The 25,395-nt window shown below is 51.0% G+C and overlaps 1 protein-coding gene and 5 non-coding genes across 8 annotated transcripts in view; 4 read left to right on the top strand and 2 right to left on the bottom strand.

The window, feature by feature from the left end:
• TRIM27 (tripartite motif containing 27) overlaps positions 1–6,646 on the top strand; it is a 15,042-nt gene extending 8,396 nt beyond the window's left edge. The window contains exons 4-9 of one of the 3 annotated variants that reach the window (XM_027766018.1): positions 18–40; positions 2,429–2,544; positions 2,670–2,702; positions 3,601–3,627; positions 5,270–5,334; positions 6,173–6,646. In XM_027766018.1, coding sequence (XP_027621819.1) covers positions 18–40; positions 2,429–2,544; positions 2,670–2,702; positions 3,601–3,627; positions 5,270–5,334; positions 6,173–6,481 — 573 coding nt within the window. In that variant the 3' untranslated portion in view covers positions 6,482–6,646. Of the gene's footprint in view, positions 1–17; positions 41–2,428; positions 2,545–2,669; positions 2,703–3,600; positions 3,628–5,269 lie in introns of all 3 variants that reach the window. The other 2 variants (XM_006162689.3, XM_006162688.3) reach the window with 2 other exon arrangements.
• Positions 6,647–9,959: 3,313 nt separating this feature from the next.
• TRNAL-CAA (transfer RNA leucine (anticodon CAA)) lies at positions 9,960–10,065 on the top strand. Its single transcript has 2 exons — positions 9,960–9,997; positions 10,020–10,065. It is a non-coding gene; the product is annotated as a tRNA-Leu (tRNA).
• Positions 10,066–14,240: 4,175 nt separating this feature from the next.
• Positions 14,241–14,313, bottom strand: TRNAQ-CUG (transfer RNA glutamine (anticodon CUG)). Its single transcript has one exon. It is a non-coding gene; the product is annotated as a tRNA-Gln (tRNA).
• Positions 14,314–17,259: 2,946 nt separating this feature from the next.
• Positions 17,260–17,341, bottom strand: TRNAS-UGA (transfer RNA serine (anticodon UGA)). The gene has a single exon. It is a non-coding gene; the product is annotated as a tRNA-Ser (tRNA).
• A 3,288-nt stretch (positions 17,342–20,629) lies between these two features.
• TRNAA-AGC (transfer RNA alanine (anticodon AGC)) lies at positions 20,630–20,701 on the top strand. The gene has a single exon. It is a non-coding gene; the product is annotated as a tRNA-Ala (tRNA).
• A 2,945-nt stretch (positions 20,702–23,646) lies between these two features.
• TRNAA-AGC (transfer RNA alanine (anticodon AGC)) lies at positions 23,647–23,718 on the top strand. Its single transcript has one exon. It is a non-coding gene; the product is annotated as a tRNA-Ala (tRNA).
• The last annotated feature ends 1,677 nt before the right edge of the window (positions 23,719–25,395 follow it).

Genomic DNA, 25,395 nt, shown 5'->3' with positions numbered 1-25,395 from the left:
TCCTTCTTCTCTTGCAGGATATCGGGGACACCCTGAGCAGGTACAGTCCCCTCCCCAGACCCCTCCTACTTGTGCATTGCAGGAGGACCCCAGAACCTCAGGTGCAGATCTGGCCAGTCAGCACTTGGCCATCCGTGAACAGGCTCCACTCTGCAGGGACTGAGCTGGGAGCGGGTGGAGTCAGGGCTGTGAGGATGGACCTGCGCGAAGGGGGGCCTGTAGCTGCACTGCAGAACCCTCATCTTTCACTGCCTCCTTTCTGTAACGGGAGTTGAGGCCCAAGGCGTGGCTGGCCTGGAGGTACAATTGCTGACAAGCCCCTGGTTCTGGTTCGTAAGGTCCTTATTCCCCATGGATCAGCAGGAGAAGAGTGAGGCCCGTGCATTGGCTGGGGAGGGCGTGGTGAGAACTTGTCAGGAGCCCCGACCCCTGGTTCCATCTCTTACCTGCTTCCTCAATAAGTAAAAACATTTTAAAAAAGAAAAATGAGGGGCTAGCAGGGGACCTGGTGGTTAAGGCACTGCACTCCCATGTGGCTGACTGCCATTCAAGTCCTGGACCAGGCAGCTTTAACTCACGCCAGGCGTGTGTGCAAAATCCAAAGAGGAGAATGGAGAAGGGATTGTGGCATGGCCACCCCCCAAGGGGTGATTTCTAGCTTTCTGTCTCTGTCTCTGGAGAGCATGTGCCCCCTACAGCAAAAGTCTCAAAAAAGGGGGATGGGGAGAGTGCCTTGAGAGTTGGTTCATAACTAAAGAGGGAAGGCCTGCAAGGTGCGAGGGCTGCTGCAGGTGGGTGTGCTGGAGAGTGGTCGTCCGGGACAGGCCTCGGGAAGACCCATTGGGTGAGGGTACCTACAGGGGCCAGCTTTGAGGGGGACGGGCATCCTGGTTTAGCAATACCCTGACTAGTGAGATTCTCTGAAGGAAAAGGCACCTTGGCTGTGGATAGGCGGCTGTGGAGAGCCGTGTGCACAGGAGAGGGGGCTTGGGGCTGTGTGAGGCCCAGCTGATGGCCCAGCCTGTGCCATCTGTTGGCCACTTTCTTTTTTAAATTACTTCTTATTTGCCAGCAGACATGTACACTTACCAGAGAGAAAGTGAGAGCACTCTCCGGGGGGGCAGTCCTACTGCCGTGCCTCTCCTCCCTCTTGCCTCTTTTCTGGGGTTTTGGGCACACACACACATGCACCTGGCAGAGCCTCAAGCTGCCGGGCCCAGGCCGTGACCCGCCGCCCGGGGCTGACCTTCTGCAGATGCCATGGGAGCCAGACCGCCCTGTAGAGGTGGCACCTCAGCCCTGGCAGTTCCCAACAGCAAGGCCTGGGCTTGGCTCTGGGAGAGGAAACTACAGTTTGGTTGGCTGAAGGATGGAACGCAGTAGGGATGTCACTGTATGAGAGGTGAGGTTGGTGGCCCGAGGCTGCTGTGGCAGCTCCAGGTCCTCACAGAGCCACCACAGCTGTGAGGACACCAGCCAGAGATAACCCCTCCTGCTCAAAGCAGACTCAGAGTACCACGAGACGGACAGTGGGAGCCGGGGAAGGCCATGGGTGGCACTAGCGACTTTGCTGTGGACTCCCTTGTAGACTGAGCCCCTCAGAGGGCGCCTGTCTGTCTGAAGACACTCCTTGTCCCGGAGCCCGAGGGTCCGCAACAACCCCCAAGGGCTTTGTCCTGGGTTCTCACACTGCTCTGGCAAGGCCAGCCTCAGGCTCAGTCTAATTCCACAAGCTTTGTTTTTTGTTCATTTGTAAGTTTTACCATCGGGCACATAAGCTTGCTAGAGAGGCAGAGAGCAAGTGAGAAGGAAAGAGAGCAGCTCCCGGTGGGGGCCCCATCGCAGTCCTTCTCCCTTCTGAGATCTTGGGCACTCATGCACACATACCAGCCGTGACTTTCAAGCCACCGGTCTGGAACTGGAACCCTAGCTGGCAAATGGGAGTCCAGCGCTTTAACCACTACACCCCCGATGGCCCCAAAATTCTTTTTTTTTTAAATTTGCCATAGAATGAGTGCACTCGCTGGAGAGACAGGAAGGGGAAGTGAGAAAGCACCCTCAGAGGGGTGGCCACGCTGCAATCCCTTCTCTTCCACTCTCCCTCACATGCACCTAGCATGTTTTTCAAGCTGGGTCTGAGACTCGAGGCACGTAGTGGGCTGTGTGGAAGCAACCCACCTCAATTGCCACATCTCTGGTGGCACCCCGTGAATATTCGGAGGGACTTGATACTTACAAAAGCCATGAACTTGGTGCTTAGGGGATCTGAAAATGAGTAAGATGTGCTCCTCCGTCGTCCAGAGGACCCTACCTAGGAGGGAAGGGTGGGAGACTGCCCACTGGTGGTGTTGGTTTGGCCAGGCTCTGTGCTAGTCCCCATGGGACTAGGGGAGGGGTTCACTTATTATTATTATTATTTTAAATTTAGGGCTGAAAGAATTAGGATCCCTGAGCCCTGGATCACGCCTCCAGATCTGCAAGAGAAAATCCACATTTTTGCCCAAAAATGTCTGTTCTTGACGGAGAGTCTGAAGCAGTTCACAGGTAACGTGAGGAGGCGTGGGCCCCGAGGGCAGTGGGCTCACACCTGCCAGTCTGCGATTACCTGGGAGGGGTGTTTTCCGGCCGACACTGAAATGCACACTGAATGCCCTCTTTCCTCCCTACAGAAAAGATGCAGTCGGATATGGAGAAAATCCAAGGTAATGTGTGTGTCCCACCCGGGGCTTTGTGGCCTCTCTGCACAAGAGGGGGTGCGGGAAATGGCTCAGGCAGTGTCCACGCCAGCCCTCCCATTCATGTTAGCCCTTCCCGTTAATCCCGTGTTCTAGGTTGAAGTCTTAACCATATTCAGTCAGGTCTCACTAAGGGAATAGAAAAGTGGGCAATGCAGAAATGAATTGATCTGGGTTAATTCGATCATTTTTTTAAATAATTATTTAATTTTTAAAAAATAACTATTTACTTTAATTAATTAATTTTAATTTGACCAGAGAAAGACAGACAGAAAGAGAAGGGAAGTCAGAAAACAAGCCACCAGGTCCGGAACTCGAGCCACAGTTAGCCATGTGGGAGTCCAGCACCTTAACCACTTTGCCATCTGCCAGCCCCAGTTTGTTTGTTTATTCTAATTTGATTGGAGAGGGACAGAGAGAGAGGGAGGGAGAGAGAGGGGGAGAAAGGGAGGGAGGGAAAGTGAGAAAACAAGCTGCTGCCAGGTCTGGGACTTGAACCATAGGCAACCATGTGGGAGTCCAGTGCCCTTAACCACCACACCACCCCCTGTCCCAACTTGATTATTTTTATCTAGGGGGGGATGAACAGGAAGTCTCTAGCTGTGTGTTGCTCAAGCCTGTAGGTGTGACTCCATGCACTGGGTGCCCGCCGCTGTGGGAGTGGTGCCAGTGGAACAGGAGGCTTGGTGTCCCTGCAGCCCTGCAGAGAGTGGGGGACGGGTGTCAGCCAGGTGTCCTGCGTGAAGGGCAGGGTTGGGCTGACCACGGGGTGTGGCTTTCTGCTGACCAACCACATGCCCCTGGCTACACATTTCCTGCAAATACTCACATGACCTCCATAACTGCTTTTCTCTTGATCTTTCAGAACTGAGGGAGGCTCAGTTATACTCAGGTAAGTGACAGGGTACAGAACCCTGTTGGAGAAAGGGTGGACGTTCTCGGGACCCTAACTGCTGTGGTGAGCGACTTTGGAGTCACTCAGATTTGGACCCTGTAGGTTGTGGGTCTGAAAATGATAACCACAAAAATACTCTGGTTGTTTCTGTGTGTTTATGGTTTCTTTTTTTGGAGGGGGGTTGCCATAGGACATATATGCATGCTGGCTGGAGAGACAGACAGACAGAGACAGAAGGAAAGTGAGAATTCTCGCCCGGTGTCCTCTCCACCAGTGTCCTCGCAAGATGGGGCACACAGACGTGCCTGGTGTGATTTTCAAGCTGCAGGGTCTGGGACTTGAACGGTACAGTCGGCTGTGGGATCCTGTGCCTTAACGTCCCGCCACCTGCCGGCCCCACACCACTGCTTTCAAAGCAGGAAAACACTGCATGGCTGCGTTTCCATCAAGATAAATGCTGAGGAGATGACACAGGTACTCCAGCTGTAGATTTAAGAACAGGAAAGAGTAATGGCTTAGGCTGGTTAAGAAAAGCTTTAAGGAAGAGTCGACTTGCACAGGACGTTAGAAGATGAGTATGGTTCATGCACCAGCAGATGGCTGGACTTCCGTGTAGTCAACCCAGTTTGAGTCCTGACCAGGTGGCCTAACACTCACGCTGGGAGACCAGCAGATGGCATAATGGTTATGTTGCTGGATTCCTACATAGTTGACCATGGTTCCAGCCCCAGACCTGGTGGGTTAAACTCATACCAGGCTTATATGCATGTGTGCCAAAAATCTCACAAGAATGGAGGAGAAGGGATTGTGGCATGGCCACCCTCCAGGGAGTGATTTCTCATTTTCTGTCTCTCTGGAGAGTACATGGACCCTATAGCAAAAACTCTCTTAAAAAAAACAACTCGTGGCGGGCACATGTGCATGAGTGTTTGCCCAAGATCCCAAGAGGAAAATGAAGGAGAAGGGATTGCAGTGTGGCCATCCCCCCGGGGCGTGATTGCTAACTTTTTGTTTCTCAGTCGTTATCTCTGGTGAGTGCATGCGCCCTATAGCAAAAATGTCTATAAATAAATAAAGAATTAAAAAAGAGAGCGAGATGAGTAGGATCTGGACATGGAAAGTGAAGGTCTCAGAACCGGTAATTTGAGAGGTGGGCAGATTGCTAAAGTGCCCAGGTCCTTTCCCACAATTCAGAGTCCCAAATCTCTGAGAGAGGAAAGCATTTTCATCATTTCACAGTCAGTTAAGCTTCATAGCACAGCCCGCGAGCTTCTGACGGTCTGGGGACCTGGCTTCAGAGTGCCAGGCCAGCCGCTGCCTGTCTGAAATCCGAAATGCTCCGACGGTTTCAGATAAAGGGGTTGGAGGACAAGTTAGAAAACCTTGACTTCATTTCACAGTGGATATTGTGGCCTACAATGTGAGAAGGGACCGGGATAAAATTCCTGCTTCTGATATGTCCTAATACATCCTGCCTAGAAAGGGACCCGGCTCATCAGGCTAGCGGTCTGAAATGTGGCCTTGAGAGCGTGGTCCGTGTCCAGTGCGCCCTCTGGTGGGGGGCTGTGCAGGGCGACGGGAGGCAGCCTGGTGCCCGGGGGGCTGCTGGCCCTGGGCTGACCACCCCCTGTCTCTGCAGTGGACGTGACTCTGGACCCGGACACGGCCTACCCCAGCCTGGTCCTCTCTGACAACCTGCGACAGGTGCGCTACAGCTTCCTGCAGCAGGACCTGCCCGACAACCCCGAGCGCTTCAACCTGTTCCCCTGCGTGCTGGGCTCTCCGTGCTTCGTGGCCGGCAGGCACTACTGGGAGGTGGAGGTGGGCGACAAGGCCAAGTGGACCATCGGCGTGTGTGAGGACTCGGTGTGCAGGAAGGGCGGGGTGACCTCGGCCCCCCAGAACGGATTCTGGGCAGTGTCGCTGTGGTACGGAAAGGAGTACTGGGCGCTCACGTCCCCGATGACGGCCCTGCCCCTGCGCACCCCTCTCCAGCGGGTGGGGATCTTCCTGGACTACGACGCCGGCGAGGTCTCCTTCTACAATGTGACGGAGCGGTGTCACACTTTCACCTTCTCTCATGCCACCTTCTGTGGGCCGGTGCGGCCCTACTTCAGCCTGAGCTACTCGGGTGGGAAGAGCGCAGCCCCCCTCGTCATCTGCCCCATGAGTGGCATCGATGGGTTTTCTGGCCAGGTGGGCAATCAAGGTCATTCTATGGAGACCTCCCCTTGAAGGCCGGGGCCCAGGGCTGTTGGCCACCTTGTCTGTCACAAGTGGACGTCCTTCCTGCTCCCTGCCCAGCAGTGGGAGACGGTGTCCCGCTCAATGCACATCCAGCTGTCACACGCGCTCCGAGCTGGTGCCTCTCCCTTCGCCAAGGCGTCAGGTGTCTTGGAGCATAGCCGTGTCCCCGCAGGTGCCCACTCCTTGGCTTGGCCGTCTCTGGAGATGAAGACTGGTACTCTGGTCTGGGGAGCTTGGCTCAGCCCAGCCAGCCCCGGCCAGACCTCTTGTGAACATGGGTGTCCTTTCCCACCAGGATCCTTGCCCAGGACCGGAGGGGGAGGTCGGTTCCTGCCAGGTGGCCCCAGTGCCAGCGCCGCCCTCCTGGAATAGCCTGTGTTCTGATCCTGTCTGCCACATTTTCCTAACTGGCGAAGAGGCTGCGTGTCTGGTCAGTTGCGTTATTACAGTAACGGCACCGGCCCACCTGACACGAGCCCGTGTTCTAGTCGGCCTCGGGCCTCTTTCCGAGGACAGGCAGTTGTGCTGGTTTTCTGCCCTGTCGGTTTCTGCAGGCAGGAGTCATGCCGCCGGGGAGGGTGCAGGGCAACATTCCAAGGGCTGACGACTTCTGCCTGCTTTCCTGTGTCCTTGAGATGGGGACCTCGCCTGTATTGTGTGGCAGTCTGGGCCACACACGCTGAGGTCAAGGCCCCGTGATGGTCCGCTCTAGCTTCTTTTTGGGTACGTACCCTTCTGTTAAAAATAAAGTGGCTACGGACGTTCATGTTGCTCGTCTCCAGCTCCTGGGGGTTCAGGGGGTGAAGGGGTGAGGGTGGTGGCTAATGGTGTGGGTTTCCTGCGGGGTCTGAATTCCGCCGCTCCAGTCCGCACTGCCCACTGGACGGTGAGTGTGTTGCTGTGTCCTAGTAGGGCTGACAGTGGTGCTGGGTGCCCTGGCCTCCTAGGGCTTTAGTTCATGCTCCCATGAGAGAGTTGTCACTGGCAGTGTGCAGCAGGACAGTGCCTGGCATAGTCGGGTGGCCGGTAACTTGCTTCCCAATCCAGACTGCTCACCTGAGCCCAAGCACAGGGTTAACTTTGCGCTATGGAGGAAAGACCGGGCTGACAATAATGGTGCTCCTGGGGCTTGGATCTGCCCACTCAGAGTGGCCTCAGGAGACAAGAGCCCATAGACTGTACCTCACCTGTGCCCGGTTCTGGAATCCCTGAAGATGGTGCGGTGGTGATTCATCAGTTGTTTTTTTTTTTTTTGGAGAGGATTTTGCTATAGGGCGCGTGTACTCACCAGACAGACAGAGACATAGAGACAGAAGGCGAGAAATCACCCCCCAGGGGGGATGGTCACGCCACAATCCCTTCTCCATTCTCCTCTCGGGATCTTGGGCACACACGCACACGCGCCTGGCATGAGTTTTAAGCCACCGGGTGCGGGACGCGAACCACAGTCGACTACGTGGGAGTCCAGTGACATAGCCATTATTCTAACTGCTGGTTCCCGCACCTGGTGTGTTTTTCAAGTTGCTGCTCCTGGGAGTTGAACTGTGCATTTGGGCATGTGGAATCCAGCAGCCTTGACTTCCATACCACTGACTGGTCCACTTTTTAAAAAAATCTGCCTTTTTGTTTTGTTTTGGCTATAGGATACATGCATTCCGGGGAGAGAGAGATATCACCCCTAGAGGACGGCCATGCTACAGTCTCTCTTTCTCCACTCTCCTCTCAGGATTTTGATCATGTCCATGTACACCTGGAGTGATTCTCAAGCTGCCGGGTCCAGGACTCAAACCAATCAGCGGGCCACGTGGGGTCCAGTGCATTAACCTCCACATTACCTGCTGGCCCTAGTCCTGTCCTATGCCTGGGTGGGGTTCAGAGACCTTGTAAATTACTGAGTGTACTCATCTGCAGGGATGCAGCCCTTGAGCTCAGCAAGTCAGGGTTGGGTTACAACAAACCAGGCTGTAAGGGGAATGGTCCTTCTGGCCCGGCCAACTTCCTCCCCTGAGACTATTTGACGTGGTTCATTATACATCAGCTTCAACAGCTCCTCCCTCTTTAACTCTTCTGCCCCAGAAAAACGCTGGGCGTGTATGCTTGTGCACACGTGTGTCTGTGACTGCTTCTGCCTTCCCTGACATGGCTGAGCTCACAGAGAACATATCCCCAGGAGCAGGGAGCAGACAGGCCCAGAAGAGACCGGCTCCAAGGATAAAGGGGTTCAGGTCCAGCAGATGGCATAACGATTATCCCCCTGGATTCACTCATGGCTGACTCAGTATGAGTCCCAGATCTGGTGGCTGAAAACTCACACCGGGCAAATGTGTGTGCATGCTCAAAATCCTGAGAGGAGAATGGAGGAAGAGAGATTGCACTGGCCATCCCCCTGGTGGTGACTTCTCGCTTCCTGTCTCCGTCTTCCGGTTCTCCAGTGAGCACATGTACCCTATAGCAAAAATCTCTAAAAAGAAAGAAAAGAAATAATCCAGTGTTCCACATTGGACTGGTACTGGCTATCCATAGTCACATAGATGTATGCCAAAGGGCCAGCAGGTGGTTGGGGAGCTAGACTCCCACATGACGACTGTGGTTTGAGTCCCAGACCTGGCCCCTTGCTTTCTCACTTTTTCTCTCTCTGGTCAAATTAAATAATAATGATAAAAGTTAAATGAATAATTCATAAAAATAAAAGATGTATGCAAAAGAATAATTACTGGGAAACATCTTAATTTAAAACACAAGTTAACAAATACCACTAGAACATTTGGAAAAGTACCAGAGTAAATACATCGAAATGTGAATAGTACTGGGACCAGCAGTTAGTGTAATGGCTATATCGCTGGCCTCCATGATGTAGTCAGCTAGGGATCAAGTCCTGGACCCGATGGTTTAAACTCACGCTAGGTGCGTGTGTGTACGGGCCCAGGATCCTGGGAGAACGGAGAAAGGGTTGTGGCGTGGCCCTCCCCCCTGGGGAGTGATTTCTCGCTTTCTGTCGCTCTGACTCTCTTCCTGGCGAGCACACACGCCCTATAGCAAAAACCCCTTCAAAAAAAGAAAAGAAAATATGAATAGTAGTTACCTCAGACTAGTGAGATTATGAGTAATTTGAATCTTTGACTTATATATATCCTTTTACAATTGTGTGTATTTTCCAATGGGGAAAAAATATTAATTATAAATGAGGTTACTGGTGGCATGAATCACTTCCTGAAACCTTCCAACAAAAAGAAAAGACAGCATGTCTGGTCCCCTGGAAGTCAGTGTTCAGTGTGTCTCTTACCCATTTTCTCCTATCAAAAAGGGTATGAAACCAAGGGCCCTTGGGAACTTATAAACGGGGCTTCTGAAACGCAAATAATTCCTCTCTTCGTGCAGAGAACAGCCCCAAATTTTGTCTTACAGAAAGGAGGAAAACTTTGTGTAATACAAAAAAGTGAGACAAAATCTAATTAACATTTCAAAATCTGTATTTTTACTCTGCACTTCAGAGCCCAAAATACAGCAGTGAGACAGCTGAGCTGACACCTGCGGCGCCCGGTCCTGGGGGACATGTGGCCCGTGAAGGCAGGCCCTGCCCTCCCTGTCCGTCGCTGACTCCTGGCCTGGCAGGGCCTCCTGGGAGCTGTCCGCAGCCCCGCGCCCCGCGCAGCCCCTTCCCGCGGGCCCCTTTCCCTGACGCGGCCTCCTTCCCCGGTCCGGGGCCTCGCGCCCTGCACCGACCTCCTCGGGCCCGGCCGCAGCCTCCGGAGCCATGGAAAGCTCCAGCGAGCGGCGTTCTGCGACAGAAGGGGCCGGCCGGGTAAAGACGGAGCGTGCGGTAGAACCGGGCCTTCTTTGGGCCGCCCCTGCTCCTGCCAGCCCCGGCCCAGCGGCCCCGGGCTCCCCGCGCCCGGCTCGCTCTGCGGCACCAGAGCGTCTCGAAGCGCAGGGTCTGCCGCGAGGCCCAGACACGCCCGCGCCTTCCCTCCCCTTCCGCCCGCGCTAGCTCGGGACTCGCACCGTTACCAGGCAACCGCGACGTCACCCGAGCACGGTTCGCTACTCTATTTCAGGGGAAACTTGCAGGCGTCCCACGGGGTGTCAGGATGGCCGAGTGGTCTAAGGCGCCAGACTCAAGCTTCGCTTCCCCGCGCTGGGGGTTCTGGTCTCCGCATGGAGGCGTGGGTTCGAATCCCACTTCTGACACATCGTTTTTGATTTTTTTCCCCCCTACCTTTGAAATAAATACGTTTATCTGAACATAATAAGAATAACCAAACTTGATTTTTAAAAATGAACTTTAAATTTTATCGCAGGAACTACTGACTGAAAAACTTGAATTCGAAAGCACCGCGATATTCCTAATAAGCCACGGGATTTGAGGCTAAGCAGCTGGGCCAGACTACAGATCGACTTCAGGGTCTGCCGCGCGGGGCCGCGGTGTGGGCCGCCCTCCTCGCCCACCGCCGCGGGCCAAGAGCCCTTGCGCCGGGTCAGGGTCCCTGCCTGCGGTCGAGCAGCAGCTCGGGCGTGGACTCCGCATGTCGCCCTTACCAGCAGCTGCTTGGATCGAGGCAGCTGCACTCCTGTAAGTGCCTCGGGCCACCCTTGCTCTGTGTTTCCACGGTCTACTGCTGATATTTCCATACTCCCTTTTTTACTTTTGCGGATACGTATTCCTAAATACCTTTTTTACTTTGTTTTACAAAAGTCAGGCATAGGAGAAAGCGAGAGAGCGTTCTCTACAGATTTTTAACAATGTATCTTGGGCTCTTTCTGTGTGGAATGCTCGTTCTTTTCCCTCACAGAGAGTATTTTGTAAAGCAGCCCACAGAATGGATACTCTGTATCCTACTTTAACCGCTGCTCCCGCCTTCCTTTTTTTCTTTTCTTTTTTTTTTAAACTAAGCATTTAGCGTATTTACAATTATAGTTTAATGAGAGTTGTTATGTGCCAGGGGACACAGCTCTAGGGCGATATAAAATTCAAGTTAAAGGGCGAGTAGGTGACGTGTGGTTGAAAGTGGTGACACCCACATGGCCGACTGTAGTTGGAGTCCCGGATCCAAGCTGGCGGGTGGAGACTTGGAGTCCGGGACTCCACAGCTGACCATGTAGGAGTCCAGCTACAGCATCTGCTGACCCCCTGTTTATATTTCAGAAGGTTCATTTTCATTTTTAAAAATGGTTGCAGAAATTCACAAAGCTGAGTTTCAGAGGACCTTGGCTCTTGTTCCTGACTGACAGGTTCTCTGAATTCCTGGGCAGCTCCTCTGCATTCCTTCACCCTTTCCTGGAAAGACTTCTTAGTGCCCGGTGAGTCAGAGGAAGAGGAACGATAAACCCAAGGAAGTCTTACCTTCTTTGACGCACACTTCTCTTTGGGGCATTCATGCTCTGCTGTGCTCCGTGGGCTCCCTCAGCCCTGCAAGTCCGTGTGTCTGAGGGCTTTCCTGGGATGCCACGCTCTGGCCTATGTGAGTGTCTTCGGTCCCTGGCCTAGCAATGGACTGCAGAGAAAGCCTATTGTAGCTTTAGACGCAAGCCATGTTCTTAAATTCACATCTAAAAGCCGCAAAGCTGATATTTGGTATCTGCCACTGAGGTCAATATCTCAATTTGTTTCCCAAAATAATGGATACTTTTTATAAAGAAAAGGTAAAATAAATACAAATACATGTATAACTCTTAAATAAGAATCAGTATGCATAAAAAAAAAAGAATATTTAGGGAGCAACAGATGGCATAATGGTTATGCTGCTGGACTCCCTCATAGTTGATTACAGTTCGAATCCCAGACCCAATGGTGTGAAACCCTCCAGGTGCGTGTGCATCTGTGCCCAAAGTCCCTAGAGGAAAATGGAGAAGAAGGGATTGTGGCATGGCCATCCCCCTTGGGGGCGTAAGTTCTCACTTTCTGTCTCTTTCTGTCTCTCTGGCAAGCACATGTGCCCTATAGCAAAAATATCTCTTAAAAAATAATATGTAACTCATGAATTTATGTAGCAACAAAGTATTATAATTAATCCAAAGAATATTCACAGTACCATGTCTTTAAACATAATCTGGAAAATTGAATTTACAAATAAATTCTTAAAATACCTGTCACCAGGGCTGTCAGGTGGCATGGTGATTAAAGTGCTGTATTCCCACATGGCTGACCAAGTTCCAGACCTGGCAGCTTGCTTTCTCACTTTCCCCTTCTCTAGCACACACTCTCTCTCTGTGTCTCTTTGGTCAAATTAAAAAAATAATAATAATAACAAATAAAATTAAATAAATAATTGAATAAACACCATTTATCTGTATTTCTTTTTGTTGTTTTTGTTTTAGGGATATAGGGAATGTACACTCAATGGAGAGAGACAGAGAGAGAGAAGGTGAGAAGGCACTCTCCAGGGAGAATGGCCACACCCCAGTCCCCTCTCTTCCACTCTTCTCTCCGAGTTTTGGGCACACACTCATATGCCCCCTGGATTTTTCTTTTCTTTTTTTTTTTTTAAGAGATTTTTTTGCTATAAGGCATGTGCACTCTCCAGAGAGACAGAGAGAAACAGAGACAGAAAGTGAGAAATTGCCCCCGGGGGCATTAAAACTCATGCAGTGTGTGTACATGTGTGCCCAAGATCCAAGAGGAGAATGGAGAAGGGATCGTGGCCACCCCCCCTGGAGGGTCACTTCTTGTGGGAGGCTGCGCACCAGCGAGTCTGCCGAGGCCATTTTCATGAGTCTCTTACTATTGCCATCTTAGGCTCAGAGAGCAAACAATTACAAAGGCCACAATTGGCTCCCCTTCAAAAACCTCACCTTCAACACCATACTCTGATTGGCCACTTCCCATAGCAAATCGGTAAGCTTAGAATCCCCCAGATTTGCATATCTGGCATCCATGATTGGTCCACAAAATCAACCAATCATAACCCACCTTTTTTACTATCCTTCATTCAGCCAATCACGGCCCAATAACATGTATATAACCGCGATCCCTGGCCCACAATCGCCAGATGACACTGAAGACCCTGAAGAGTTGTGACACTGTGTAGTGTCTGGACAACCCTGAGCTGTGACACTGCATCACCTGAAGATGACCCTGAAGAGTGGTAACACTGCTTCGTTCATCCACTCTCTCACTCCTTCCCTCAGGAAACCTGTTCAACTGTCCCCCAGGTCGGGATAAAAAGGCACCTTCCAGGAGGGCTGGCCACACTGCCACCCTTTCTCCTCCATGTTCCTCAGGATTTGGGGCACACACGCACATGTGCCCAGTGTGTTTCTCAAACCATTGGGTCGAACCCTGCAATCAGCCATGAGGGACCTGGCTAACCTAACTCCTGTACACCAGCTGGCCCACTGTGACTTCTGCTCTTCTTGAGAGGCAGCTGGTGTGTAATCCCAAGTACGGAGAGCCTTGGCGTGGCCTGCCCCCACTGCCCTCTCTGAGCTGACAGCTGCATGTGGCTCTCGCCCTTGTGCCAAGGTCACACCCACCATGACTACCCAACAGAGCTGCACCACGGGCAGTTCCGTTTGGAAGAAAAGCCTGGCTGTGTTCTGCCTTTGGGCTTCTTTCTGAGACTATCACTGCTTTGAGATGGTTGCTCTTAGGAGAGCTAGCAAAGATTTGGAGAACACCAACTTAAAATCCTGTTCGGAGCCTTAGCCTTAGAGAATCCTTGTCGGCAATCTTGTTCCCAGACCTTTAATTCACCTTTTAGTTGATACTTTTTTTTTAAATTTAAGTTTATTTATTGTTATTATTTTTAAAGTTTTTGCTATAGGCCATGTGTGCAAGTGAGAGAGAGAGAAAGTAAGAAAGCAAACGGCGAGGCTCAGGACTCAGTTGGCTATGTGGGAGCACAGTGCCTCGACCACCACACCACCCACTGACCCCTAGTTGTCATTCTTTGTAGTGACCCCTGCCCCAGCCCTCACCCTAACCACTCTTGGATGCTCAGTGGCCTGAGTTTTGAGCAGATGGCACTGGGAGAGCGCCAGTGACCTAAACACGTGCCTGGAGTATGCCCCACCCTTATAAAGAGCATCTCTTTAAGATGCTTCCTGAAGAAGCCCCAATGGTTGTTTTTATAAGCAAAGAGGAATTCGTTTGCAGCTGAGATAGGACAATTGTGCCGAGACTCTTGGCATCCATGTGTGCCTGCTGAATTTCATGTCTCCTCCAATAGAAAGCAAACTCCCTGAGGACACACGGGTTAGTCCTGTCTCACAGAGCAGAGTGGGTGGCTCACACCAGAGTTCTCCTTTCCCTGGGAACCCTAGGAACAAGCAGGCAGATGACAGGGCACACCCAGAGTTCTCCTTTGCCCGGGAATCAGGGTACAAAATGCTGTGCATCTTTCAGACCATTTGAGGGAAAAGGGTGACAACCACAAAGGGACTTGAACCCTCAATCTTCTGATCCAGAATCAGACGCCTTGTCCACTAGGCCACACAGCCAGCTGGCATAAGAGCTTCTTTCACACAAGACATAAAAGGAACTTAGAAAGGAAGGAGGGGGCTTTTCTGATGCATATTCCAAAGATCAACCTTAGTAAAATTTTCTCATTGAAATTAAAATTTGCCAACAGTTGGGACTGGCAAGTGGCGTGGTGGTTAAGGCGCTGGACATTCCCACATGGCTGACCATGGTTCAAGTCTTGGACCTGTTGGCTTGCTTTCTCACTTTCCCTCTCTTTCTCTCTCACTCTGTCCCTCTCTGGTCAAATTAAAATAAATGAATGAATGAATAAATGAAATTGAATAAAAATAATTTTTTAAAAATTTGCCAACAGTTAAAAATAATTTACAACACCCTCTAAAATTTGTAAAAACTGGGGCCAGCAGATGGAATGGAGGTTAAGGTGGTGGATCCCACATGGCCAACTGCGTGGTTTGTGTCCCAGGCTAGGTGGCTTGAAAATCACACCATGCTTGTGTGTGCCCCAAATCTCTGTGGGACTGTGTGGGACTGTGACATGGCCGCCCTCCTGGGGTGATCCCTTGCTTTCTGTCTCTCTCAGGTGAGCTCACAGGCCCTACAGCAACAACAAAAGGCAAAAATAAGGGCTAGTTGTCTGAAACTGAGAAAGGGCGGGCAGTTAGATGGCTTATCGATGTGAACTCCTCAAGATCTTTGATTAAAGACTTTGGGAATGGGGCTGGCAGGTGGCTTGGGTGGGTGACATGCTGGACTCCCACATGGCTGACCATCCGTCCATGTCCCAGACCTGTAGGCTTGCTTTTTTACTCTCTCTTCCTCTCCGTCTTGCTCCAACCAAAATGGAAGAGGAAGAAAATAACAATTTAAAAAAGACTTTAGGAGGTGTGTAGGGAGGAAGACAGCCAGAACTGATGCTGCAAGCCCAGGGAACAAGGAAGAGACTGTGTAGGCAGATGGGCCTCTCAGCCATGGGAGTCTGGAACAGATGGTGGTGCTGAGGGTGGACGGGGACTGCCTGCATGCTTCAGAGAAGGCACGGTCTGCCTCAGCTGGGGGCAAGTAGGTCCATCCACCCACACTTTTAAAAACGGAGCGACTGGGTGCTGCCTAGGCAGGTGTTTTCACAGGGCTTGATGACTCCCATACTTGACCTGGAGACTGGGGTTCCCCTTAATTATGGGCTGGCCCATGGGCTCGAGGCTAAGGGAGCTGGAACCTACATACCAACCACTCAGTTTGGGGTTCGTGCCTTGATTGGGAGACATGGAATGGTGAAACACTCCATCTTTGGGAGTAAATTGAAAATTGGTAGCAGTTACACCTTGGTAAGAGTTTAGTCAAAATTACTAGTTCGTTGGGAAAGCCATGATGCAGTTTTTCATAGAAAAATACGTTGTGACGTTCCCAGTGACTCGATATTTTCTTGTGGTTCTATTTCTGCACCCCTTGAAATAAATCTTTAGGAGTGTAGAAACTTGGTGATTTGACTTGTGAATCTTTTTTTAAATTTTTTTGCCATATAGTGTGTACACTCATCAGAGAGGAAAGAGAGAGACAGAGAGAAAGTGAGAAATCACCCCCGGCGGATGACCATGCTTCAATTCCTTCTCCATTCTTCTCTTGGGATTTCAGGTGTGCACACAAACTACCCAGCGACACTTTCACACAGCTGGTCCAGGACTCCACCATGGATCGCCACATGGGAGTCCAGCGCCTTAACCACCATGCCACCTGCTGGCCCCAGTTCGTGTTAATAGCACGTTTTTTTCTGATCATGAATCATTCTTGTAACCCCAGGAAAATCACTGTTTAGGCCAATATGGTCTTTAGTGTTATGTGCCAATGCTTTAAAAGCAGTCTTTCCAATATACACAAAGGAGATCGGGCTTGAGCTTCCTTATTATCCAATCTTGGGAGGTTTACGAGTCACGGTTATGCGAGCTGCTGCCGCTGCTTCTTTTAACATTGATTTATTTATTTCAACATCTATTTATTTGTTGTGATTTTGGGGCTGCCAGATCTAGGACTTGAACCATGGTAACCAAGAACCTAGCTTCTTAAAATGTCTTGGAAAACTCTTAGCTTTTCTTGCACTGCACAAAGTTTAAATGGCATGAGGTGTGTACTTGTGATTCTAAAGCCTAATCTCAATTTATTTAGGTATATTTTAAAATAACAGTCAGTCGGAACCAGTAGTTGGTATAGTGGCTATGTCACTGGACTCCCATGTAGCTGACCATGGTTTGAGTCCTGGACCCGGTGGCATGTGTGCATGCATGCCAGAGAGGATAAGTGACTGTGACGTGGCCATCCCCCTGGAGGGTGATTTTTCGCTTTCTGTCTGTCTCTGTCTGTCTTTCTGGCAAGCGCATGCGCCCTATAAAAAAACCAAAAAAAAAAAAAAAAAAAAAAAAAAAAAGATCCTGAGAGGAGAATGGAGGATTAGGGATTGCGATGTGGCTGTTCTTCCTGGGGGGTGATTTCTCGCTTTCTGTCTCTGGCTTTCTGGCAGCACACGCACCCTATAGCAGAAAACCTCTCAAATAAATAAAGTAACATTTTATTTTAAAATATCACGGAACAATACATACATAAAGAAGGGAGAGAATTCTGAAATGGAAAAGCAGCGGGGGTGATGGGCCAAGCAGAGCACCAGCGCCGTCCACAAAGTGGCAGAGCACTCAGACGGTGGATGGCGAGGCCGCTGGGGTTCTGGGCAGCGCGTCCACAACTCGAGTTCATTTCAGGTCTTGATCAAGGTACTAGGACAAGGCACTCCAGAACTGCAGGCCAGATTGAGCGGCTTAAGTCCCCAAAACAAGACATTTGCACCTTGACTGTCCGGGTTGTACTGAAGGAATCGGAATTGCCAAACGGAAGAAACTCAAGCTGCAAGTACTGGGCCACGAGGATTTTTTTCTCAGCAAGAAAGTCTGACAGCCTGAGGAACCGAAAAAAGTTAGCGCTGTGAGCAGGATTCGAACCTGCGCAGGAAAGTCCCATTGGATTTCAAGTCCAACGCCTTAACCACTCGGCCATCACAGCACCGCGGACCGTCCCTGGTAATCCTAACACATCTATACCGTTGCGAACGTCTTATTTCAGGATCACGCTCTGCGATTTGCAAAAGTTATAAATCCATAGGATAAAAACAGGATCCGAAAGCCGGTGTTCCCGGGAGGAGAACGGCGGACTCGGTGAAGAGGAGCCTCGGGACAGACCTCGGAGTGCCTGCGGCCGCGCGCTTTCCCTCGGCGCTGGCGAGGTCGGAGAGCGCGTCGGCCCCGGAGCGCCGGCTGGGGCGCCCTCCCGCGGGAGCTCAGCCTGCGCGGCCGAGGCCAGCCGGGGAAGTCCGGCGCGGTGCGTCCGGAACGCAGCGACCTTCCAGTTTCCCGCGTGACTTCAAGTTCTCAGTCTCAGAAAATAGCGGTAGTCGCCGTGCATTCAAACGCGCATCCATAGCCCGAAATAAAATAGTTACGCTTTTCTTAACACGAAAGAAAGCACGTGGCAGGAGGCAAGACCGAGGCCGGGAGTCTGTGCTGGAAAAGTGGGTTTGGACCCAACTTTTGTTCTTCAGTAATTCACCCAATTCAAGGGGCATAACCATTGTGCGTCATTGACAAAAACGTTGATTTAAAAAAAAAAAATGCAGTGGCCAGGGATGAGCAGATGGCGTAATGGCTATGTCGCTGGACTCCCACATAGTCTGCCGCGGCTCGTAATCCCAGACTCGGAGGCTTAAAACACGCCGGGTCCGTGAGCGTGTGTGCCCAAGATCCCAACAGGAGACGGATTAGGGATCGTGGCATGGCCATCCCTCCTGGGCGGTGATTTCTTGCCTTCTGTCTCTCTGGCGGAGTGGACTCACCCTATAACAAAAGTTTTTTTTTTTCCCCAAAGAATTATTTTATTTTATGTTATTTATTTATTTTATTTGACTGAGAAGGGCAGAATAAGAGTGAGAGAAAAAGAGAAACTAAGCCGCCAGGCCTGGGACTGGAACCATGGTCAGCCATGTGGTAGTCCAGGCCCTTGACCACACACTTGCAGGCCCCACAAAAATCTCTCTTAAAAAAGAAAAAACAAAAAACAGTGACCAGAGCAGATCTATGATGTATGGAGTCTAAAATATATACAACATTTGGGGTCATATTTAAGGGGGAAAAAAGTATAAATACAAAATTAGATATGAAAATATGTATTTAGATTGAGAAATGTAATCAAAGCAAGTTACACATTTTCAAATCTGATTCTAATATCACAAAGACATCATTTTAAAATTTGACTCATTGGGACTAGCAGGTGACGGGGAGGTTAAGGTGGCTGGATCCCACTTGGCAGAAGGCTCCATTTGACCTCAGAACACAACAGCTGGAAGAACACACTCCGTGGGGATGGTCTTCTGTAGAGAGTTTAACTTGAGAAAACATGGTGTGGCTTTTAGATGCATGTAGAAACGTGCTTTGTGAATTTTATTAATAACTGTTATGAGAACATTTTTCTATGGAACATTGTTTGTTGTTGGTTATTTTGTTGTTAATATTTGATATTGTAGGGCAGTATGAGGCTAAAGGAAGTTATATGTGTTTATTAGATTTTATCTCAAAAAGGTTAGAAAAATTACATGGTGCCAGCTGTTTTTGTATTTTTAAACAATTTACGTTTTAAAGCAACTGGCTTTATGTTTTACTTTTTACATGGTATGACTTTTAGACACATGTAGAAGACAGGCTTCCCTGAGCTTCCTTAGCAATGGCGATGGGCTCATTTCCACAGGAAACCTACCTACCTGCTGTCAGTAGCTCCACGCTTTTGTCAATACCCGATACTGCAGGGGAGTATGAGGCTACAGGAAGCCCAGCTGTTTATCAGATTTTGCCCCAAAAAGATCAGAGAAATTACAAGCCACCAGTCATTTCACATCTTCAGGTGATTTACGTCCAAAACCAACTGGCTCTGCATTCCATTTCCTCTTCCCCCATTTTCTGCCCTTTGAAAGAATAAACCTGAGGCCGTTTCCAGGTCCTGGCTTTCTCCATCAGAGAAGTCGCACCCACCCAATCCTTGCCTTTCTACACGTTTGACTTTCTTATTGCATTAATTTCTAATCCACAGCCATCCCCACTCAAAAAAGCGTGTTCAGTGCAGCAGGTCCCGACAGTGCCCAAAATCTGAGGGGAGAACAGAGAATAATCTCATATGACCCTCTTCCCAGGGGATGATTTCTCACTCTCCCTCTGTGGGGGGTGGGGGTGGGGACACACACCCTATAGTAAAACTAATAGAAAGGGGAGAAAGGTCTCATCCATCAACCTCTGGAATACTTTTCTCCCACACTATTTACCTGTCTTCTTTCTTTCTTTCTTTTCTTTCTCTTTTTTTGAGAGATAGGGCCTGCACGTGCACCAGAGAGGCAGACAGACAGGAAACAAGAAATCACCATCACCCTCGGGGGAATGACCATGCGGCAATCCTTACCTCCATTCTCCCGCTGGGATTTTGGGCACACATGTACCCGTTCCCCAAGTGAGTTTGAGTCCCATTCAGTCCGTAAAACAGGTATGACGGGACACACATTCAAACCACCGCACCTGCTTTTCCGATATCAGCTAGGTTTCCGGAAAAAAGGGGCTGGAAGTCAGAAAACCTCCCTGCTTTTGTTGTGTTCTCAGTGCCAAGATGCGTGTTTTGGGGTAGTGTATCCGGAATCCAACCGAGTCTCTGGGTCCGAGAAGACACCAGGGCGGCCAGGCTCAGTAGGGACAGAGCGGTGGGGAGGCCGGGCCGGGGGCTGGGAGTCAACAGAGGAAGAGGGCGTCTCCAGGTCACCAAGAAGACTGGGTCCCTTAGGGGCAAGAGGGAATAGAAGAAACTCAGAGCAGGATTCCAGATTTGCTCTAAACCTCAGTTGTGGTCTCCTGCCTCACCCGGGGAAGGTCGCGGCGGGAAGTGCCCGCCAGCGTCGTCCTCCGGCGGAGCCACCCTGCACCCGGGTCGGCGCGCGATTCTTTCGGGGGGCGCCAGCGCGTGGCCTCCTCGCTCCTGGCTTCGCGGGCGCCGCCTGCTCGGGCCGCCTCGGCCGCGAGCCCCTGCCACCCGCGCCCGCCGTCCCTTCCGTGACCAGCCCCGCGGCAGAGATGGGGCCTCAGCTGCGAGAGCGCGGCCGGCGGGGCTGACACATTTGGCTTTCTTTCGCCCGCGTAGCCGCGAGGCAGCATCAGTGCGGACGGTGGAGAACTCAGTCGGGGGGTGGGGTGGGGGACGATTCCCTGCTGCCGCCGAAATGGTCATGACCGGTCATAGGAGCATTCCAAGCCAAACGAGGCGCGAGGGGGTGTAGCTCAGTGGTAGAGCGCGTGCTTAGCATGCACGAGGCCCCGGGTTCAATCCCCGGCACCTCCACTTTTCGTTTCGCCCTCTCATAAGAGCAAATCGGCTGCCCGCTCCTTGGTGGCGACTTCCTTTTGCATCCGCCTTCCGATTCCCGCGGAAACCGAGGACGCCCTTACGCGCCTAGTAGCGACCCCGAAGCAGCGGCACCGCGGGCGGCTGCGTCGGAGACGAGGAAAAGGCCGGGTAGAGCCCACTCGCTCTGGCTTCCCCAACCCAAACCCAGCAAAGCGCCGCGTTAAAGACCCGGTGTCCTTGGTCACAGTTCTCACGTTAGAGAAGAGCGAGAAACAGAAACCAAAACCAAAGGCGAAGTCCTCGGGACGTTTCCTTTACATCCCTTCGTCTCCGAGCTGGGCCTGGGGCCGGGGACGAACCGGGGCGGAAGACTTCGCGCTCTCCCCACCCGGTCCCGCGCAACCTCTCTGCCTGCCCAGCCTTTCCCGTCTCCTTCTTCCCGCTTCGTAAACGATGTGCGTTTCTCCGACTCGCTCTTGGCGAGAACAGCGACTTCCCTACGCGTGTATAAACTCCGGGTCCGATAGAAAAGAGAGCCGGCCTGGGCCACCCGGACCGCGGTCAGGAGAGCCTGCGCGGCCCTCGCAGGAGGCTCGGGCTGCTTCGGCAGGAATTCGCCAGCCCAGCTGAGCCGAGTGCCGACTCCAGGCCGGGAGGTGCCCGGAATCGGGCCTGCCGCCCGGGCATGGGCCTGACCTGGGCTGTGCCCTCCGCTCAGGACTCCCCCAGACCGTCCTTTGGCGTTGTCTATTCCAAAATACCCGAGAGGAGAATGAAGAAGGGATTGTGGCCACCCCCCCTCCCCGGGGGGGGGGTGATTTCTCACTTTCTGTCTTTCTCTCTGGAGAGCGCACACACTCTATGGGGGTGTGGGGGAGTGGACCCTCTCCAAAACAAACAAACAAACAAAAATACAGTATTTTTCATTCCTAATAGAGGAGGCGCACGAGGGAGAGAAGCACCTTCCACAAGGCTCCGTCGTGCCAGGGTCCCCCTGCTCCAGTCCTAATCTGCCGAAATCCGAGGCAGGTGCGTGGACCGGGCAATGTTTCCAGGTCAGCTGGGCTGGCACTTGGCCTCCAGCCCTGGATGCACAGTCAACATAGGCTGGGCTGGGACTGCTTTGCTTTGCTTTGTTGTTCTGGGCTTTTAGCCTAGGGCACCAGCACTCACCAGAAAGAGACAGTAGTCCCACTGCCGCACCATGTCTTTGGCCCTCTTATTTATTTATTTTAAATTATTTATTTATTATTATTTTAAAATTTGACCAGAAAGAGACATGGAGAGAGGGGAAGTGAGGAAGCAAGCTTCCATGTCTGGGACTCAAACCATGGTTGGCCATGTGGGGGTCCAGCACCTCAACCACCTTCTTTATTTTTTCAAAGTTTTGTCTTCAAGTTCACTGTTTTTTGTTTGTTTGTTTGTTTCTAATTTGCCATAGTGCGTGTGTGTTCACTGAAGAGAGACAGAGAGGGAGAGAGAGGAAAGTGAGAAAGCACCATACAGGTGGATGGCCACACCACAATCCTTTCTCCTCTCAGGATTTTGGGCATGCACACACAGGTGCCTGGTGTTTTTTTCAAGCCACCAGGTCCAGGACTTGAACTGCACGGTCAGCCATGGGAGCCAGCTACCTTAAGCACCATGCCACATGACTGACCCCACTGGTTGCTTTTTTTTCTCCTATCATGTAGAATCTACTGTTGAATACCTCCAGTAAATTTTTTAATTCAATTTTTGTATTCTTCAGCTTTGGAGTGTTTTTTTTGTTTGTTTGTTTGTTTGTTTTTTGAGAGGTTTTTCGCTATAGGGCGTGTGCGCTCACCAGATAGACAGAAAGCGAGAAATCACCACCCGGGGGGGATGGTCACGCAGCAATCCCTTCTCCTCCATTCTCCTCTCAGGATCTTGGGCACGCATGCACATGCGCCCAACGTGTTTTAAGCCACTGGGTCCGGGACACGAACCATGGTCGACTACATGGGAGTCCAGCGAAATAGCCATTATGCTAACTGCTGGTTCCCAGCTTTCAAGTTTTTTTTTAAACAGTTTTATTTATTTATTCTAAAGGAAGGAGAGAAAGAGAGACCCCCAACAGGCTCTTCTAGCTGTAATCCACCCCCAGCCTCAGCCAGTGAAATCAGGGACATGCCCATGTGTGCCTGGCATGTACATGGAGACCTAAGGTATGGCCTGGGACTTTGCACGTGGCCACTGCCACATGTTACACCATGCCACTGTGGCTGGATTGGAATTTTAAACGTATTTTATTTAACTTTGTTTAAATAAAGTTTGATCAGAGAGAGACAGAGAAAGAGAGAGAGGGAAAGTGACAAAGTAAGCCACCAGGTTCAGGACTCAAACTGTGTTCGGCATGTGGGGGTCCATCATCCTTAACCACCTACTGGATCGTGGCCTGAAATTTTTACTTGTTTCCTCACAGTTTCCATTTCTTTGCTGATGATCTCGTTTTGTTTATGGATTGTTTTCTGATTTCATTTCAGTTTTCTATCTGCACTTACTTAGTTCACTTAGTATCGTTATTATGATAACTTTGAATTCTTTGTCCAGTAATCCGTGTAGATCTGTTCTAGAGATTTAATTTGTTTCTTTGTGTGGCCTGTTACTTTAAAACAAAAAAAAGAATTATTTACTTCATTTATTATTATTTAATTTGCTATAGGGTATACATGCTCATGTGAGAGACAGGGACAAGGAGAGAGCGAAAGCAAGCCACCAGGTCTGGGACTTGATCGACAGTGGGCCAGGTGGGAATCCAGCGCCTTAACCACCCCGCCATCTTTCCCGACTCTGCCAGTGCGGATGGCCCGCGAGGGTTCCCGCCCGTTGTGGCCGGGCCGGGAGCCCTGGCTTCGCCCAGAAACCGCAGAAAAGGTCGCGTTTTGTCTTGAACATACTCCCAAGAAGTCCCTAGCAGAGGGGGTGTAGCTCAGTGGTAGAGCGCGTGCTTAGCATGCACGAGGCCCCGGGTTCGATCCCCGGCACCTCCATGTTTTCTCACTTTCCAATTTTCCTTTTCCGTGCGTGGACCGGGAGTAAACTTGTCTCTCAGACTTGCCGCCGATTTCCCTCTGCAGACAGATCCAGCAGAGCGGGATGCGGGGGACAGACCGGCACCGGGACCTGCCACGCGTGCCGATGGTATCGCCCTGCGGAGCACAGGTGAGTCGCAGAGTACCCCGCGGCCCTCCAGAGCAAAAGCGGACGCAGCGCCCACGTCCCGTCCTGTGCTCGCCCGAGAACCTGAGAGTCCGATGGCGCAGACGGCGTTTCTCTCCGCTCCTGGAGGGGGTCGCGACCTCGCCAGCCTGGTCCTGGGACCTGAGGACCACGGGCGCCGGAGACCTTGTGAGAAACGCCTACCTGAAGCCAGCTTTCTAGCGGTCCCCAAGCGGTTCCCTGCACGCTAAAGCTTAAGGGAGCACTAGTCACGTTTGTTAGTGGTGATACAGGGCGGTATCTCATTTTTTCCAAATTTCCTATTTTAGTGTAAAAATTTATTTCTTTTGCTGAACCATTCTTGTACTCTGTTGAGCCTGCCCCCAGGGTAACACAAGTTCATTAGTATTTTCTGAATCACTGTTCGTGATTGAATATTATGTGAGGTTTTGTTTTTATTTTTATAAAATGTTGAGAGATTTGTGGTCAAGACTGCTGACTTCTCATGTGAACTGGAAAGTTCTTAAAGTAGAAAGAGATCTTGTGAGGTTCAGAACTCAGACTGGAGCCTGTCGGCAGCAACCAGCTAGAATCCAGGAACTGTCCTGACACCTTTGCTCGAAGCTCTGCTGCAGGTTCTGCACATCCAAAAGCCCCAGCGATGCCAGAAACGTGCACACCAGGGGTGCGGCAGGAATCGGGCATCCTGGCTCCAGTAGACAATGTCTGTCCACAGCCCTCTGAAACAATTATGGAATTTTTAAAGGCAAAAATACGCTTCAAAGGGCATTCATTTTTAGGTTAAGGTATTATGGCTTTGGGATTTACTTCACAAAGATTCAGAGTTAGTACTCAGGAGCTAGACCTTCTGGGATAAGGAGATAGGTAGCATTTTGTTGTTTCTATATTTTCTTTCTCCTTTCTTGTTCTCAAAGTATAGCTGCAGTGTGTTTGTCACTGACACCCACCATGTCGGAAAAATTACTCACAGGCTCTAACCACGAGAAGTTGTCTGTTTGCAAAAAGAATATAGTCAAAACAAGAGGGGAGAAATGCCATGAAATATTACCACTGCTTTTTTTGTATTAGATAAGGGCTTTTCTTTCAGAAAGAAATATTGTTTCTCCTTTTAATGACAGACTTCCCCAAGGACCTCCAGCTCTGTAATTAAGAGAGAAGTAGACAGACCACACAGAGTCTATGAGGGGAGAGGGCCAGGGGACAGAGGGGCTGACAGAGAGTAACGTGGCACCCACGACCAGCCTGGACAGCAGTGACCGATGTCGGGACACAGCAGGTGTGCTCTGGAAGCCCAGCTGTGTTTTCTGATGGCATTCTGCCCTTCGACAGGGCTGTCTCTTGTTTAGTGTTCTCCAGAAAGAAATTAAAGCTCAAGGGGCTGCCAGGTGGGGTGTGGGGGCCCTCAAGACAGGTGGGGTGGGGGCCCTCGAGACAGGTGGGGTGTGGGCACCCTTGAGCCAGGTGGGGTGGGGGGACCCTCGACGCAG

Source organism: Tupaia chinensis, unplaced genomic scaffold (genome assembly GCF_000334495.1).
Source record: "Tupaia chinensis unplaced genomic scaffold, TupChi_1.0 Scaffold140356_1, whole genome shotgun sequence".
Lineage (NCBI taxonomy): Eukaryota > Metazoa > Chordata > Mammalia > Scandentia > Tupaiidae > Tupaia > Tupaia belangeri.
The sequence above is the reverse complement of the archived record's forward strand: the minus strand, read 5'-3'. Positions and strand labels throughout refer to the sequence as shown.